We start from the raw sequence: 20,232 nt of genomic DNA on the forward strand, positions 1-20,232 counted from the left end.
AATCATGGTCTAATTATGTTAATTAGTCTAGCCAGCTATCTAAACTGGTAGGAATCATGGTCTAATTATGTTAATTAGTCTAGCCAGCTATCTAAACTGGTAGGAATCATGGTCTAATTATGTTAATTAGTCTAGCCAGCTATCTAAACTGGTAGGAATCATGGTCTAATGGTCTAAACTTAGGAATCATGTCTAATTATGTTTATTAGTCTAGCCAGCTATCTAAACTGGTAGGAATCATGGTCTAATTATGTTAATTAGTCTAGCCAGCTATCTAAACTGGTAGGAATCATGGTCTAATTATGTTAATTAGTCTAGCCAGCTATCTAAACTGGTAGGAATCATGGTCTAATTATGTTAATTAGTCTAGCCAGCTATCTAAACTGGTAGGAATCATGGTCTAATTATGTTAATTAGTCTAGCCAGCTATCTAAACTGGTAGGAATCATGGTCTAATTATGTTAATTAGTCTAGCCAGCTATCTAAACTGGTAGGAATCATGGTCTAATTATGTTAATTAGTCTAGCCAGCTATCTAAACTGGTAGGAATCATGGTCTAATTATGTTAATTAGTCTAGCCAGCTATCTAAACTGGTAGGAATCATGGTCTAATTATGTTAATTAGTCTAGCCAGCTATCTAAACTGGTAGGAATCATGGTCTAATTATGTTAATTAGTCTAGCCAGCTATCTAAACTGGTAGGAATCATGGTCTAATTATGTTAATTAGTCTAGCCAGCTATCTAAACTGGTAGGAATCATGGTCTAATTATGTTAATTAGTCTAGCCAGCTATCTAAACTGGTAGGGGTCTAATCATGGGCTCCCATTGATTTTGTTTGTCACTCTCATTCAGATATCATATTAAAAACGGCAAACATTTCTCTCCACCCACATGGCAAAATGTGTAGAATTGCAGGAAATGAGTTATAAAATGGCTAAATCTTCACTCGGCCCACAAGCCACCGCTGCCCCTCGTGATGAGTTCAGATTGTGGGTGGCTCTCACCCCCATCGAAGTTGCCCATCCCAGGGCCTAGGGGCTAAAATGGGCTGTGTCCTCAGCAGAGGTAACAGATTTAGTGTTGGGACTAGTAGTGTTGTTGTGGACGGGGCTACTCTGTGCTGCCGGGGTCATAGGGGCAAAGGTCGGGGTTGTAGGGGTCACTGGAAGGTCAGGGGTCACCGTAGCTGACGATAATGTCTCTGTGTTGACGTTTCTGCCCTCCAGAGTGGCCTCGTCCTGCAAAACACACACACATGGTTATTCAGATGAGGGTAGAGGACGTTGTGGAGTTTGTCGGTCAGTGTATAGGTGACGTGTGTGTGTGTGGGTGGGGCCTACCGTAACCCAGGGGTGTGAGAGAACCTCCTCTGCTGAATAACGAATGTCCGCGTTCACCTGCAGCATCTGACCAATCAGCATCTAGGAAAGACGTCATGTGACTGTCAGTATGCAACGCAGAAGCTATGTTTAAGGGCAATTACTGAACTGCGAATAATTCTACGTGGTGCAGTGTACCATCTATCTACTGTTAAACTATCTACTGTTATACCATCTATCTACTGTTATACCATCTATCTACTGTTATACCATCTACTGTTATACCATCTATCTACTGTTATACCATCTACTGTTATACCATCTACTGTTATACCATCTACTGTTATACCATCTACTGTTATACCATCTATCTACTGTTATACCATCTACTGTTATACCATCTATCTACTGTTATACCATCTACTGTTATACCATCTATCTACTGTTATACCATCTATCTACTGTTATACCATCTACTGTTATACCATCTACTGTTATACCATCTATCTACTGTTATACCATCTATCTACTGTTATACCATCTACTGTTATACCATCTATCTACTGTTATACCATCTATCTACTGTTATACCATCTACTGTTATACCATCTATCTACTGTTATACCATCTACTGTTATACCATCTACTGTTATACCATCTACTGTTATACCATCTATCTACTGTTATACCATCTACTCTATCTACTGTTATACCATCTATCTACTGTTATACCATCTATCTACTGTTATACCATCTATCTACTGTTATACCATCTACTGTTATACCATCTACTGTTATACCATCCATCTACTGTTATACCATCTATCTACTGTTATACCATCTATCTACTGTTATACCATCTACTGTTATACCATCTATCTACTGTTATACCATCTACTGTTATACCATCTACTGTTATACCATCTACTGTTATACCATCTATCTGTTATACCATCTATCTACTGTTATACCATCTACTGTTATACCATCTATCTACTGTTATACCATCTACTGTTATACCATCTACTACTGTTATACCATCTACTGTTATACCATCTATCTACTGTTATACCATCTACTACTGTTATACCATCTATCTACTGTTATACCATCTATCTACTGTTATACCATCTATCTACTGTTATACCATCTATCTACTGTTATACCATCTATCTACTGTTATACCATCTATCTACTGTTATACCATCTATCTACTGTTATACCATCTATCTACTGTTATACCATCTATCTACTGTTATACCATCTATCTACTGTTATACCATCTATCTACTGTTATACCATCTACTGTTATACCATCTATCTACTGTTATACCATCTACTGTTATACCATCTACTGTTATACCATCTATCTACTGTTATACCATCTACTGTTATACCATCTATCTACTGTTATACCATCTATCTACTGTTATACCATCTATCTACTGTTATACCATCTATCTACTGTTATACCATCTATCTACTGTTATACCATCTACTGTTATACCATCTATCTACTGTTATACCATCTACTGTTATACCATCTATCTACTGTTATACCATCTACTGTTATACCATCTACTGTTATACCATCTACTGTTATACCATCTATCTACTGTTATACCATCTACTGTTATACCATCTACTGTTATACCATCTATCTACTGTTATACCATCTACTGTTATACCATCTATCTACTGTTATACCATCTACTGTTATACCATCTACTGTTATACCATCTATCTACTGTTATACCATCTATCTACTGTTATACCATCTATCTACTGTTATACCATCTACTGTTATACCATCTATCTACTGTTATACCATCTATCTACTGTTATACCATCTACTGTTATACCATCTACTGTTATACCATCTACTGTTATACCATCTACTGTTATACCATCTATCTACTGTTATACCATCTATCTACTGTTATACCATCTATCTACTGTTATACCATCTATCTACTGTTATACCATCTACTGTTATACCATCTACTACTGTTATACCATCTATGTTATACTACTGTTATACCATCTACTGTTATACCATCTATCTACTGTTATACCATCTATCTACCATCTACTGTTATACCATCTATCTACTGTTATACCATCTATCTACTGTTATACCATCTATCTACTGTTATACCATCTATCTATCTGTTATACCATCTATCTACTGTTATACCATCTATCTACTGTTATACCATCTACTGTTATACCATCTATCTGTTATACCATCTATCTACTGTTATACCATCTATCTACTGTTATACCATCTACTGTTATACCATCTATCTACTGTTATACCATCTATCTACTGTTATACCATCTATCTACTGTTATACCATCTACTGTTATACCATCTATCTACTGTTATACCATCTATACTCTATCTACTGTTATACCATCTATCTACTGTTATACCATCTATCTACTGTTATACCATACTGTTATACCATCTATCTACTGTTATACCATCTACTGTATCTACTGTTATACCATCTATCTACTGTTATACCATCTATCTACTGTTATACCATCTACTGTTATACCATCTATCTACTGTTATACCATCTATCTACTGTTATACCATCTACTGTTATACCATCTACTGTTATACCATCTATCTACTGTTATACCATCTATCTACTGTTATACCATCTATCTACTGTTATACTCATCTACTGTTATACCATCTATCTGTTATACCATCTATCTACTGTTATACCATCTACTGTTATACCATCTATCTACTGTTATACCATCTACTGTTATACCATCTATCTACTGTTATACCATCTATCTACTGTTATACCATCTACTGTTATACCATCTACTGTTATACCATCTACTGTTATACCATCTACTGTTATACCATCTATCTACTGTTATACCATCTATCTACTGTTATACCATCTATCTACTGTTATACCATCTATCTACTGTTATACCATCTATCTACTGTTATACCATCTATCTACTGTTATACCATCTATCTACTGTTATACCATCTATCTACTGTTATACCATCTATCTACTGTTATACCATCTATCTACTGTTATACCATCTATCTACTGTTATACCATCTATCTACTGTTATACCATCTACTGTTATACCATCTACTGTTATACCATCTATCTACTGTTATACCATCTATCTACTGTTATACCATCTACTGTTATACCATCTACTGTTATACCATCTATCTACTGTTATACCATCTATCTACTGTTATACCATCTATCTACTGTTATACCATCTATCTACTGTTATACCATCTACTGTTATACCATCTATCTACTGTTATACCATCTATCTACTGTTATACCATCTACTGTTATACCATCTATCTACTGTTATACCATCTATCTACTGTTATACCATCATCTACTCTACTGTTATACCATCTATCTACTGTTATACCATCTATCTACTGTTATACCATCTATCTACTGTTATACCATCTACTGTTATACCATCTATCTACTGTTATACCATCTATCTACTGTTATACCATCTATCTACTGTTATACCATCTATCTACTGTTATACCATCTATCTACTGTTATACCATCTACTGTTATACCATCTATCTACTGTTATACCATCTATCTACTGTTATACCATCTATCTACTGTTATACCATCTATCTACTGTTATACCATCTATCTACTGTTATACCATCTATCTACTGTTATACCATCTATCTACTGTTATACCATCTATCTTATACTGTTATACCATCTATCTACTGTTATACCATCTACTGTTATACCATCTATCTGTTATACCATCTACTGTTATACCATCTACTGTTATACCATCTATCCATCTACTGTTATACCATCTATCTACTGTTATACCATCTATCTACTGTTATACCATCTATCTACTGTTATACCATCTATCTACTGTTATACCATCTACTGTTATACCATCTATCTACTGTTATACCATCTATCTACTGTTATACCATCTACTGTTACTGTTATACCATCTACTGTTATACCATCTATCTACTGTTATACCATCTACTGTTATACCATCTACTGTTATACCATCTACTGTTATACCATCTACTCATCTATCTCTACTGTTATACCATCTATCTACTGTTATACCATCTACTGTTATACCATACTGTTATACCATCTACTGTTATACCATCTATCTACTGTTATACCATCTATCTACTGTTATACCATCTATCTACTGTTATACCATCTACTGTTATACCATCTATCTACTGTTATACCATCTATCTACTGTTATACCATCTATCTACTGTTATACCATCTATCTACTGTTATACCATCTACTGTTATACCATCTATCTACTGTTATACCATCTATCTACTGTTATACCATCTACTGTTATACCATCTATCTACTGTTATACCATCTATCTACTGTTATACCATCTACTGTTATACCATCTATCTACTGTTATACCATCTATACTGTTATACCTTATACCATCTATCTACTGTTATACCATCTATCTACTGTTATACCATCTATCTACTGTTATACCATCTATCTACTGTTATACCATCTACTGTTATACCATCTATCTACTGTTATACCATCTATCTATCTATCTACTGTTATACCATCTATCTACTGTTATACCATCTATCTACTGTTATACCATCTATCTACTGTTATACCATCTATCTACTGTTATACCATCTATCTACTGTTATACCATCTATCTACTGTTATACCATCTATCTACTGTTATACCATCTATCTACTGTTATACCATCTATCTACTGTTATACCATCTATCTACTGTTATACCATCTATCTACTGTTATACCATCTATCTACTGTTATACCATCTACTGTTATACCATCTATCTACTGTTATACCATCTATCTACTGTTATACCATCTATCTACTGTTATACCATCTATCTACTGTTATACCATCTACTGTTATACTCTATCTACTGTTATACCATCTATCTACTGTTATACCATCTATCTACTGTTATACCATCTATCTACTGTTATACCATCTACTGTTATACCATCTATCTACTGTTATACCATCTACTGTTATACCATCTATCTACTGTTATACCATCTACTGTTATACCATCTATCTACTGTTATACCATCTATCTACTGTTATACCATCTATCTACTGTTATACCATCTACTGTTATACCATCTATCTACTGTTATACCATCTATCTACTGTTATACCATCTATCTACTGTTATACCATCTATCTACTGTTATACCATCTATCTACTGTTATACCATCTATCTACTGTTATACCATCTACTGTTATACCATCTACTACTGTTATACCATCTATCTACTGTTATACCATCTATCTACTGTTCTATTATACCATCTACTGTTATACCATCTATCTACTGTTATACCATCTATCTACTGTTATACCATCTATCTACTGTTATACCATCTATCTACTGTTATACCATCTATCTACTGTTATACCATCTATCTACTGTTATACCATCTACTGTTATACCATCTATCTACTGTTATACCATCTATCTGTTATACCATCTATCTACTGTTATACCATCTATCTACTGTTATACCATCTATCTACTGTTATACCATCTATCTACTGTTATACCATCTACTGTTATACCATCTATCTACTGTTATACCATCTACTGTTATACCATCTACTGTTATACCATCTATCTACTGTTATACCATCTATCTGTTATACCATCTACTACTGTTATACTGTTATACATCTACTGTTATACCATCTATCTACTGTTATACCATCTATCTACTGTTATACCATCTATCTACTGTTATACCATCTATCTACTGTTATACCATCTATCTACTGTTATACCATCTATCTACTGTTATACCATCTATCTACTGTTATACCATCTATCTACTGTTATACCATCTATCTACTGTTATACCATCTACTGTTATACCATCTATCTACTGTTATACCATCTATCTACTGTTATACCATCTATCTACTGTTATACCATCTATCTACTGTTATACCATCTATCTACTGTTATACCATCTATCTACTGTTATACCATCTATCTACTGTTATACCATCTACTGTTATACCATCTATCTACTGTTATACCATCTACTGTTATCCCATCTATCTACTGTTATACCATCTATCTACTGTTATACCATCTATCTACTGTTATACCATCTACTGTTATACCATCTATCTACTGTTATACCATCTATCTACTGTTATACCATCTATCTACTGTTATACCATCTACTGTTATACCATCTATCTACTGTTATACCATCTACTGTTATACTCTATCTACTGTTATACCATCTACTGTTATACCATCTATCTACTGTTATACCATCTACTGTTATACCATCTACTGTTATACTACTGTTATACCATCTATCTACTGTTATACCATCTACTGTTATACCATCTATCTACTGTTATACCATCTATCTACTGTTATACCATCTATCTACTGTTATACCATCTATCTACTGTTATACCATCTATCTACTGTTATACCATCTCTACTGTTATACCATCTATCTACTGTTATACTGTTATACCATCTATCTACTGTTATACCATCTATCTACTGTTATACCATCTATCTACTGTTATACCATCTATCTACTGTTATACCATCTATCTACTGTTATACCATCTATCTACTGTTATACCATCTATCTACTGTTATACCATCTATCTACTGTTATACCATCTACTGTTATACCATCTATCTACTGTTATACCATCTACTGTTATACCATCTATCTACTGTTATACCATCTACTGTTATACCATCTATCTACTGTTATACCATCTATCTACTGTTATACCATCTACTGTTATACCATCTATCTACTGTTATACCATCTATCTACTGTTATACCATCTATCTACTGTTATACCATCTATCTACTGTTATACCATCTATCTACTGTTATACCATCTATATACCATCTATCTACTGTTATACCATCTACTGTTATACCATCTACTGTTATACCATCTATCTACTGTTATACCATCTATCTACTGTTATACCATCTATCTACTGTTATACCATCTATCTACTGTTATACCATCTATCTACTGTTATACCATCTATCTACTGTTATACCATCTATCTACTGTTATACCATCTATCTACTGTTATACCATCTATCTATCCATCTACTGTTATACCATCTACTGTTATACCATCTACTGTTATACCATCTATCTACTGTTATACCATCTATCTACTGTTATACCATCTATCTACTGTTATACCATCTACTGTTATACCATCTACTGTTATACCATCTATCTACTGTTATACCATCTATCTACTGTTATACCATCTATCTACTGTTATACCATCTATCTACTGTTATACCATCTATCTACTGTTATACTCTATCTACTGTTATACCATCTATCTACTGTTATACCATCTATCTACTGTTATACCATCTATCTACTGTTATACCATCTATCTACTGTTATACCATCTATCTACTGTTATACCATCTATCTACTGTTATACCATCTACTGTTATACCATCTACTGTTATACCATCTATCTACTGTTATACCATCTATCTACTGTTATACCATCTATCTACTGTTATACCATCTATCTACTGTTATACCATCTATCTACTGTTATACCATCTACTGTTATACCATCTATCTACTGTTATACCATCTATCTACTGTTATACCATCTATCTACTGTTATACCATCTACTGTTATACCATCTACTGTTATACCATCTACTGTTATACCATCTACTGTTATACCATCTACTGTTATACCATCTATCTACTGTTATACCATCTATCTACTGTTATACCATCTATCTACTGTTATACCATCTATCTACTGTTATACCATCTATCTACTGTTATACCATCTATCTACTGTTATACCATCTATCTACTGTTATACCATCTATCTACTGTTATACCATCTACTGTTATACCATCTATCTACTGTTATACCATCTACTGTTATACCATCTATCTACTGTTATACCATCTACTGTTATACCATCTACTGTTATACCATCTATCTACTGTTATACCATCTATCTACTGTTATACTCTACTGTTATACCATCTATCTACTGTTATACCATCTATCTACTGTTATACCATCTATCTACTGTTATACCATCTATCTACTGTTATACCATCTACTGTTATACCATCTATCTACTGTTATACCATCTACTGTTATACCATCTATCTACTGTTATACCATCTATCTACTGTTATACCATCTACTGTTATACCATCTATCTACTGTTATACCATCTATCTACTGTTATACCATCTACTGTTATACCATCTACTGTTATACCATCTATCTACTGTTATACCATCTATCTACTGTTATACCATCTATCTACTGTTATACCATCTATCTACTGTTATACCATCTATCTACTGTTATACCATCTACTGTTATACCATCTACTGTTATACCATCTATCTACTGTTATACCATCTATCTACTGTTATACCATCTATCTACTGTTATACCATCTATCTACTGTTATACCATCTATCTACTGTTATACCATCTATCTACTGTTATACCATCTATCTACTGTTATACCATCTACTGTTATACCATCTACTGTTATACCATCTACTGTTATACCATCTATCTACTGTTATACCATCTATCTACTGTTATACCATCTATCTACTGTTATACCATCTACTGTTATACCATCTATCTACTGTTATACCATCTACTGTTATACCATCTATCTACTGTTATACCATCTATCTACTGTTATACCATCTACTGTTATACCATCTATCTACTGTTATACCATCTATCTACTGTTATACCATCTACTGTTATACCATCTATCTACTGTTATACCATCTAATATAATAATAATAATAATATATGCCATCTACTGTTATACCATCTATGTGCTACATTCTACGTTATACCATCTACTACTGCTGTTATACCAACTGAGCTACAGAGGACCACATCTACTGTTATACCATCTATCTACTGTTATACCATCTATCTACTGTTATACCATCTACTGTTATACCATCTATCTACTGTTATACCATCTATCTACTGTTATACCATCTATCTACTGTTATACCATCTATCTACTGTTATACCATCTACTGTTATACCATCTACTGTTATACCATCTACTGTTATACCATCTATCTACTGTTATACCATCTATCTACTGTTATACCATCTATCTACTGTTATACCATCTATCTACTGTTATACCATCTATCTACTGTTATACCATCTATCTACTGTTATACCATCTATCTACTGTTATACCATCTATCTACTGTTATACCATCTATCTACTGTTATACCATCTACTGTTATACCATCTATCTACTGTTATACCATCTACTGTTATACCATCTACTGTTATACCATCTACTGTTATACCATCTATCTACTGTTATACCATCTACTGTTATACCATCTATCTACTGTTATACCATCTACTGTTATACCATCTACTGTTATACCATCTATCTACTGTTATACCATCTACTGTTATACCATCTATCTACTGTTATACCATCTATCTACTGTTATACCATCTACTGTTATACCATCTACTGTTATACCATCTATCTACTGTTATACCATCTACTGTTATACCATCTATCTACTGTTATACCATCTACTGTTATACCATCTATCTACTGTTATACCATCTATCTACTGTTATACCATCTACTGTTATACCATCTACTGTTATACCATCTACTGTTATATATACCATCTACTACTGTTATACCATCTACTGTTATACCATCTATCTACTGTTATACCATCTATCTACTGTTATACCATCTACTGTTATACCATCTATCTACTGTTATACCATCTATCTACTGTTATACCATCTATCTATACCACCTATCTACTGTTATACCATTTCTTTTTCCATCTACTAACATTGCAAAAATCATTTCTGTCTGATGCAGAAAAATTAATCCATCTTTTGTCACTTCTAGGTTATACCATCTATTTTCTACTAAAGTTATAAACTTCATTAGTGCTAAATACTACTGACTAGAACCAAAAATTTGATCATATTACTCCAGTGCTAGCCTCTCTACACTGGCTTCCTGTCAAAGCAAGGGCTGATTTCAAGGTTTTACTGCTAACCTACAAAGCATTACATGGGCTTGCTCCTATCTACTCTGATTTGGTCCTGCCATCTATCTACTTGTCCCTATTTCTAAGCAAACAGCTGGAGGCAGGGCTTTCTCCTATAGAGCTCCATTTTTATGGAACGGTCTGCCTACCCATGTCAGAGACGCAAACTCGGTCTCAACCTTTAAGTCTTTACTGAAGACTCATCTCTTCAGTGGGTCATATGATTGAGTGTAGTCTGTTATAAAGGCTCTGGAGCATCTGTCTCTGCTGGCCGGTTCCCCGTTTTCCACTGTTATACTCTGCCTCTATCCCTGTTACGGGGGCTGAGTCACTACTCTCGTATACCCTATACCGATCTACTGTTATTCACTGTTGTGGTATACCTGTCTGGGTTATACCCATCTAGATCTTTGTTATACTCAGGATGGTAAGTTGGTGGTTGAAGATTTCCCTAGTGGTGTGGGGGCTGTGCTTTGGCAAAGTGGGTGGGGTTATATCCTTCCTGTTATGGGGCCACCACCCCTCCTGTCTCAGCCTCCAGTATTTATGCTGTTATACAGTTTGTTTATCATCTTCTCCTGTCCTATTCGGTGTCCTGTGTATCTACCATCTAGGACCTCCCTAGAACCATGCCCCAGGACTACCTGACATGATGACTCCTTGCTGTCCCCAGTCCACCTGGCCATGCTGCTGCTCCAGTTTCAACTGGCCTTATACCATCTCCCAGGACTACCTCATACTCCTTGTTATACCATGCTCCTGCTCCAGTTTCAACTGTTCTGCCTTATATTATTCAACCATGCTGGTCATTTATGAACATTTGAACATCTTGGCCACTGTTATAATCTCCACCTGGCATAGCCATCTATGCTCTCTTAATTCTCTCTTTCTTTCTCTCTCTCGGACCTGTTATACCCCAGGACTACCTGACATGATGGCTCCTTGCTGTCCCCAGTCCATCTGACTGTGCTGCTGCTCCAGTTTCAACTGTTATACCATGCTGGTCATTTATGAACATTTGAACATCTTGGTCATGTTCTGTTATAATCTCTACCCGGCACAGCCAGAAGAGGACTGGCCACCCCACATAGCCCGGTTCTAGGTTTCTTCCTAGGTTTTGGCCTTTCTATTTTTCCTACCATCTTGTTTGCTGTTTGGGGTTTTAGGCTGGGTTTCTGTACAGCACTTTGAGATATCAGCTGATGTACGAAGGGCTATATAAATAAATTTGATTTGATTTGATTTGATCTACTGTTATACCATCTACTGTTATACCATCTATCTACTGTTATACCATCTATCTACTGTTATACCATCTACTGTTATACCATCTATCTACTGTTATACCATCTATCTACTGTTATACCATCCATCTACTGTTATACCATCTATCTACTGTTATACCATCTATCTACTGTTATACCATCTACTGTTATACCATCTACTGTTATACCATCTACTGTTATACTATCTACTGTTATACCATCTACTGTTATACCATCTACTGTTATACCATCTACTGTTATACCATCTATCTACTGTTATACCATCTATCTACTGTTATACCATCTATCTACTGTTATACCATCTACTGTTATAGTACTGTTATCATCTACTGTTATACCATCTATCTACTGTTATACCATCTATCTACTGTTATACCATCTATCTACTGTTATACCATCTATCTACTGTTATACCATCTATCTACTGTTATACCATCTATCTACTGTTATACCATCTATCTACTGTTATACCATCTATCTACTGTTATACCATCTATCTACTGTTATACCATCTACTGTTATACCATCTATCTACTGTTATACCATCTACTGTTATACCATCTATCTACTGTTATACCATCTATCTACTGTTATACCATCTATCTACTGTTATACCATCTATCTACTGTTATACCATCTACTGTTATACCATCTACTGTTATACCATCTACTGTTATACCATCTATCTACTGTTATACCATCTACTGTTATACCATCTACTGTTATACCATCTATCTACTGTTATACCATCTACTGTTATACCATCTACTGTTATACCATCTACTGTTATACTCTATCTACTGTTATACCATCTATCTACTGTTATACCATCTATCTACTGTTATACCATCTACTGTTATACCATCTACTGTTATACCATCTACTGTTATACCATCTATCTCTACTGTTATACCATCTACTCCATCTACTGTTATACCATCTATCTACTGTTATACCATCTATCTACTGTTATACCATCTATCTACTGTTATACCATCTATCTACTGTTATACCATCTATCTACTGTTATACCATCTATCTACTGTTATACCATCTATCTACTGTTATACCATCTATCTACTGTTATACCATCTATCTACTGTTATACCATCTATCTACTGTTATACCATCTATCTACTGTTATACCATCTATCTACTGTTATACCATCTAATGTTATACCATCTATCTACTGTTATACCATCTACTGTTATACCATCTATCTACTGTTATACCATCTACTGTTATACCATCTATCTACTGTTATACCATCTACTGTTATACCATCTACTGTTATACCATCTATCTACTGTTATACCATCTATCTAATGTTATACCATCTATCTACTGTTATACCATCTACTGTTATACCATCTATCTACTGTTATACCATCTACTGTTATACCATCTATCTACTGTTATACCATCTACTGTTATACCATCTACTGTTATACCATCTACTGTTATACCATCTATCTACTGTTATACCATCTATCTACTGTTATACCATCTACTGTTATACCATCTACTGTTATACCATCTATCTACTGTTATACCATCTACTGTTATACCATCTATCTACTGTTATACCATCTACTGTTATACCATCTATCTACTGTTATACCATCTACTGTTATACCATCTATCTACTGTTATACCATCTATCTACTGTTATACCATCTACTGTTATACCATCTATCTACTGTTATACCATCTACTACTGTTATACCATCTATCTACTGTTATACCATCTATCTACTGTTATACCATCTATCTATCCATCTACTGTTATACCATCTACTGTTATACCATCTATCTACTGTTATACCATCTACTGTTATACCATCTATCTACTGTTATACCATCTATCTACTGTTATACCATCTATCTCTACTGTTATACCATCTATCTACTGTTATACCATCTATCTACTGTTATACCATCTATCTACTGTTATACCATCTACTGTTATATACCATCTATCTACTGTTATACCATCTATCTACTGTTATACCATCTATCTACTGTTATACCATCTATCTACTGTTATACCATCTATCTACTCTACTGTTATACCATCTACTGTTATACCATCTACTGTTATACCATCTATCTACTGTTATACCATCTATCTACTGTTATACCATCTATCTACTGTTATACCATCTATCTACTGTTATACCATCTCTACTGTTATACTGTTATACCATCTATCTACTGTTATACCATCTATCTACTTATACCATCTATCTACTGTTATACCATCTATCTACTGTTATACCATCTATCTACTGTTATACCATCTATCTACTTATACCATCTATCTACTTTATACCATCTACTGTTATACCATCTATCTACTTATACCATCTACTGTTATACCATCTATCTACTGTTATACCATCTACTGTTATACCATCTATCTACTGTTATACCATCTACTGTTATACCATCTATCTATACCATCTACTGTTATACCATCTATCTACTGTTATACCATCTATCTACTGTTATACCATCTACTGTTATACCATCTACTATCTACTGTTATACCATCTATCTACTGTTATACCATCTATCTACTGTTATACCATCTACTGTTATACCATCTATCTACTGTTATACCATCTACTGTTATACCATCTATCTGTTATACCATCTATCTACTGTTATACCATCTATCTACTGTTATACCATCTATCTACTGTTATACCATCTATCTACTGTTATACCATCTATCTACTGTTATACCATCTATCTACTGTTATACCATCTATCTACTGTTATACCATCTATCTACTGTTATACCATCTATCTACTGTTATACCATCTACTACTGTGTTATACCATCTATCTACTGTTATACCATCTATCTACTGTTATACCATCTACTGTTATACCATCTATCTACTGTTATACCATCTATCTACTGTTATACCATCTACTGTTATACCATCTATACTGTTATACCATCTATCTACTGTTATACCATCTATCTACTGTTATACCATCTATCTCTACTGTTATACCATCTATCTACTGTTATACCATCTATCTACTGTTATACCATCTATCTACTGTTATACCATCTATCTACTGTTATACCATCTATCTACTGTTATACCATCTACTGTTATACCATCTACTGTTATACCATCTATCTACTGTTATACCATCTACTCTACTGTTATACCATCTATCTACTGTTATACCATCTACTGTTATACCATCTACTGTTATACCATCTATCTACTGTTATACCATCTATCTACTGTTATACCATCTATCTCTACTGTTATACCATCTATCTACTGTTATACCATCTACTGTTATACCATCTATCTACTGTTATACCATCTACTGTTATACCATCTATCTACTCTCTATCTACTGTTATACCATCTCTACTGTTATACCATCTATCTACTGTTATACCATCTATCTACTGTTATACCATCTATCTACTGTTATACCATCTATCTACTGTTATACCATCTATCTACTGTTATACCATCTATCTACTGTTATACCATCTATCTACTGTTATACCATCTATCTACTGTTATACCATCTATCTACTGTTATACCATCTATCTACTGTTATACCATCTATCTACTGTTATACCATCTATCTACTGTTATACCATCTATCTACTGTTATACCATCTATCTACTGTTATACCATCTATCTACTGTTATACCATCTATCTACTGTTATACCATCTATCTACTGTTATACCATCTACTGTTATACCATCTATCTACTGTTATACCATCTATCTACTGTTATACCATCTATCTACTGTTATACCATCTACTGTTATACCATCTATCTACTGTTATACCATCTATCTACTGTTATACCATCTATCTACTGTTATACCATCTATCTACTGTTATACCATCTCTATCTACTGTTATACCATCTACTGTTATACTCTACTGTTATACCATCTATCTACTGTTATACCATCTACTGTTATACCATCTATTATACTCTACTGTTATACCATCTATCTACTGTTATACCATCTACTGTTATACTGTTATCTATCTACTGTTATACCATCTATCTACTGTTATACCATCTATCTACTGTTATACCATCTATCTACTGTTATACCATCTATCCATCTACTGTTATACCATCTATCTACTGTTATACCATCTATCTACTGTTATACCATCTATCTATCTATCTACTGTTATACCATCTATCTACTGTTATACCATCTATCTACTGTTATACCATCTATCTCTACTGTTATACCATCTATCTACTGTTATACCATCTATCTACTGTTATACCATCTATCCATCTATCTACTGTTATACCATCTATCTACTGTTATACCATCTACTGTTATACCATCTATCTACTGTTATACCATCTATCTACTGTTATACCATCTATCTACTGTTATACCATCTACTGTTATACCATCTATCTACTGTTATACCATCTATCTACTGTTATACCATCTATCTACTGTTATACCATCTATCTACTGTTATACCATCTATCTACTGTTATACCATCTATCTACTGTTATACCATCTATCTACTGTTATACCATCTACTGTTATACCATCTATCTACTGTTATACCATCTACTGTTATACCATCTATCTACTGTTATACCATCTACTGTTATACCATCTATCTACTGTTATACCATCTACTGTTATACCATCTATCTACTGTTATACCATCTACTGTTATACCATCTATCTACTGTTATACCATCTATCTACTGTTATACCATCTACTGTTATACCATCTATCTACTGTTATACCATCTATCTACTGTTATACCATCTATCTACTGTTATACCATCTATCTACTGTTATACCATCTACTGTTATACCATCTACTGTTATACCATCTATCTACTGTTATACCATCTATCCATCTACTGTTATACCATCTACTCTCTACTGTTATACCATCTACTGTTATACCATCTACTGTTATACCATCTATCTACTGTTATACCATCTATCTACTGTTATACCATCTATCTACTGTTATACCATCTATCTACTGTTATACCATCTATCTACTGTTATACCATCTATCTACTGTTATACCATCTATCTACTGTTATACCATCTATCTACTGTTATACCATCTATCTACTGTTATACCATCTATCTACTGTTATACTCTATCTACTGTTATACCATCTATCTACTGTTACTGTTATACCATCTATCTACTGTTATACCATCTATCTACTGTTATACCATCTATCTACTGTTATACCATCTACTGTTATACCATACTGTTATACCATCTACTGTTATACCATCTATCTACTGTTATACCATCTATCTACTGTTATACCATCTATCTACTGTTATACCATCTATCTACTGTTATACCATCTATCTACTGTTATACCATCTATCTACTGTTATACCATCTACTACTGTTATACCATCTATCTACTGTTATACCATCTACTCTACTGTTATACCATCTATCTACTGTTATACCATCTATCTGTTATACCATCTATACCATCTATCTACTGTTATACCATCTACTGTTATACCATCTATCTACTGTTATACCATCTATCTACTGTTATACCATCTATCTACTGTTATACCATCTATCTACTGTTATACTCTATCTACTGTTATACCATCTACTGTTATACCATCTACTGTTATACCATCTATCTATACCATCTATCTACTGTTATACCACCATCTATCTACTGTTATACCATCTATCTACTGTTATACCATCTATCTACTGTTATACCATCTATCTACTGTTATACCATCTACTGTTATACCATCTATCTACTGTTATACCATCTATCTACTGTTATACCATCTATCTACTGTTATACCATCCATCTACTGTTATACCATACTGTTATACCATCTATCTACTGTTATACCATCTATCTACTGTTATACCATCTATCTACTGTTATACCATCTATCTACTGTTATACCATCTATCTACTGTTATACCATCTATCTACTGTTATACCATCTATCTACTGTTATACCATCTATCTACTGTTATACCATCTATCTCTACTGTTATACCATCTACTGTTATACCATCTATCTACTGTTATACCATCTATCTACTGTTATACCATCTATCTACTGTTATACCATCTATCTACTGTTATACCATCTATCTACTGTTATACCATCTATCTACTGTTATACCATCTATCTACTGTTATACCATCTACTGTTATACCATCTACTGTTATACCATCTATCTACTTATACCATCTATCTACTGTTATACCATCTATCTACTGTTATACCATCTATCTACTGTTATACCATCTATCTACTGTTATACCATCTACTGTTATACCATCTATCTACTGTTATACCATCTATCTACTGTTATACCATCTATCTACTGTTATACCATCTATCTACTTATACCATCTACTGTTATACCATCTATCTACTGTTATACCATCTATCTACTGTTATACCATCTATACTCTACTGTTATACCATCTATCTACTGTTATACCATCTATCTACTGTTATACCATCTATCTACTGTTATACCATCTATCTACTGTTATACCATCTACTGTTATACCATCTACTGTTATACCATCTACTGTTATACCATCTACTGTTATACCATCTATCTACTGTTATACCATCTATCTACTGTTATACCATCTATCTACTGTTATACCATCTATCTACTGTTATACCATCTATCTACTGTTATACCATCTATCTACTGTTATACCATCTACTGTTATACCATCTACTGTTATACCATCTACTGTTATACCATCTATCTACTGTTATACCATCTATCTACTGTTATACCATCTATCTACTGTTATACCATCTACTGTTATACCATCTACTGTTATACCATCTATACTCTATCTACTGTTATACCATCTATCTACTGTTATACCATCTACTACTGTTATACCATCTATCTACTGTTATACCATCTATCTACTGTTATACCATCTATCTACTGTTATACCATCATCTATCTACTGTTATACCATCTACTGTTATACCATCTATCTACTGTTATACCATCTACTGTTATACCATCTATCTACTGTTATACCATCTACTGTTATACCATCTATCTACTGTTATACCATCTACTGTTATACCATCTATCTACTGTTATACCATCTATCTACTGTTATACCATCTACTGTTATACCATCTATCTACTGTTATACCATCTATCTACTGTTATACCATCTATCTACTGTTATACCATCTATCTACTGTTATACCATCTATCTACTGTTATACCATCTATCTACTGTTATACCATCTATCTACTGTTATACCATCTATCTACTGTTATACCATCTACTGTTATACCATCTATCTACTGTTATACCATCTATCTACTGTTATACCATCTATCTACTGTTATACCATCTATCTACTGTTATACCATC

At 33.6% G+C, this 20,232-nt stretch overlaps 1 protein-coding gene across 1 annotated transcript in view; it reads right to left on the reverse strand.

Annotated features, from left to right (window-relative positions):
• Positions 1–209: 209 nt before the first annotated feature.
• LOC124008445 (serine/threonine-protein kinase DCLK2-like) overlaps positions 210–20,232 on the reverse strand; it is a 73,519-nt gene continuing 53,496 nt past the window's right edge. Inside the window, exons 15-16 of the mRNA XM_046319727.1 lie at positions 1,343–1,423; positions 210–1,240 (exon numbers count right to left, since the gene is read on the reverse strand). Of these exons, the coding sequence (XP_046175683.1) occupies positions 1,034–1,240; positions 1,343–1,423 (288 nt within the window). The 3' untranslated portion in view covers positions 210–1,033. The remainder of the gene's footprint in view (positions 1,241–1,342; positions 1,424–20,232) is intronic.

The sequence above is a fragment of the Oncorhynchus gorbuscha genome, linkage group LG21 (genome assembly GCF_021184085.1).
Source record: "Oncorhynchus gorbuscha isolate QuinsamMale2020 ecotype Even-year linkage group LG21, OgorEven_v1.0, whole genome shotgun sequence".
NCBI lineage: Eukaryota > Metazoa > Chordata > Actinopteri > Salmoniformes > Salmonidae > Oncorhynchus > Oncorhynchus gorbuscha.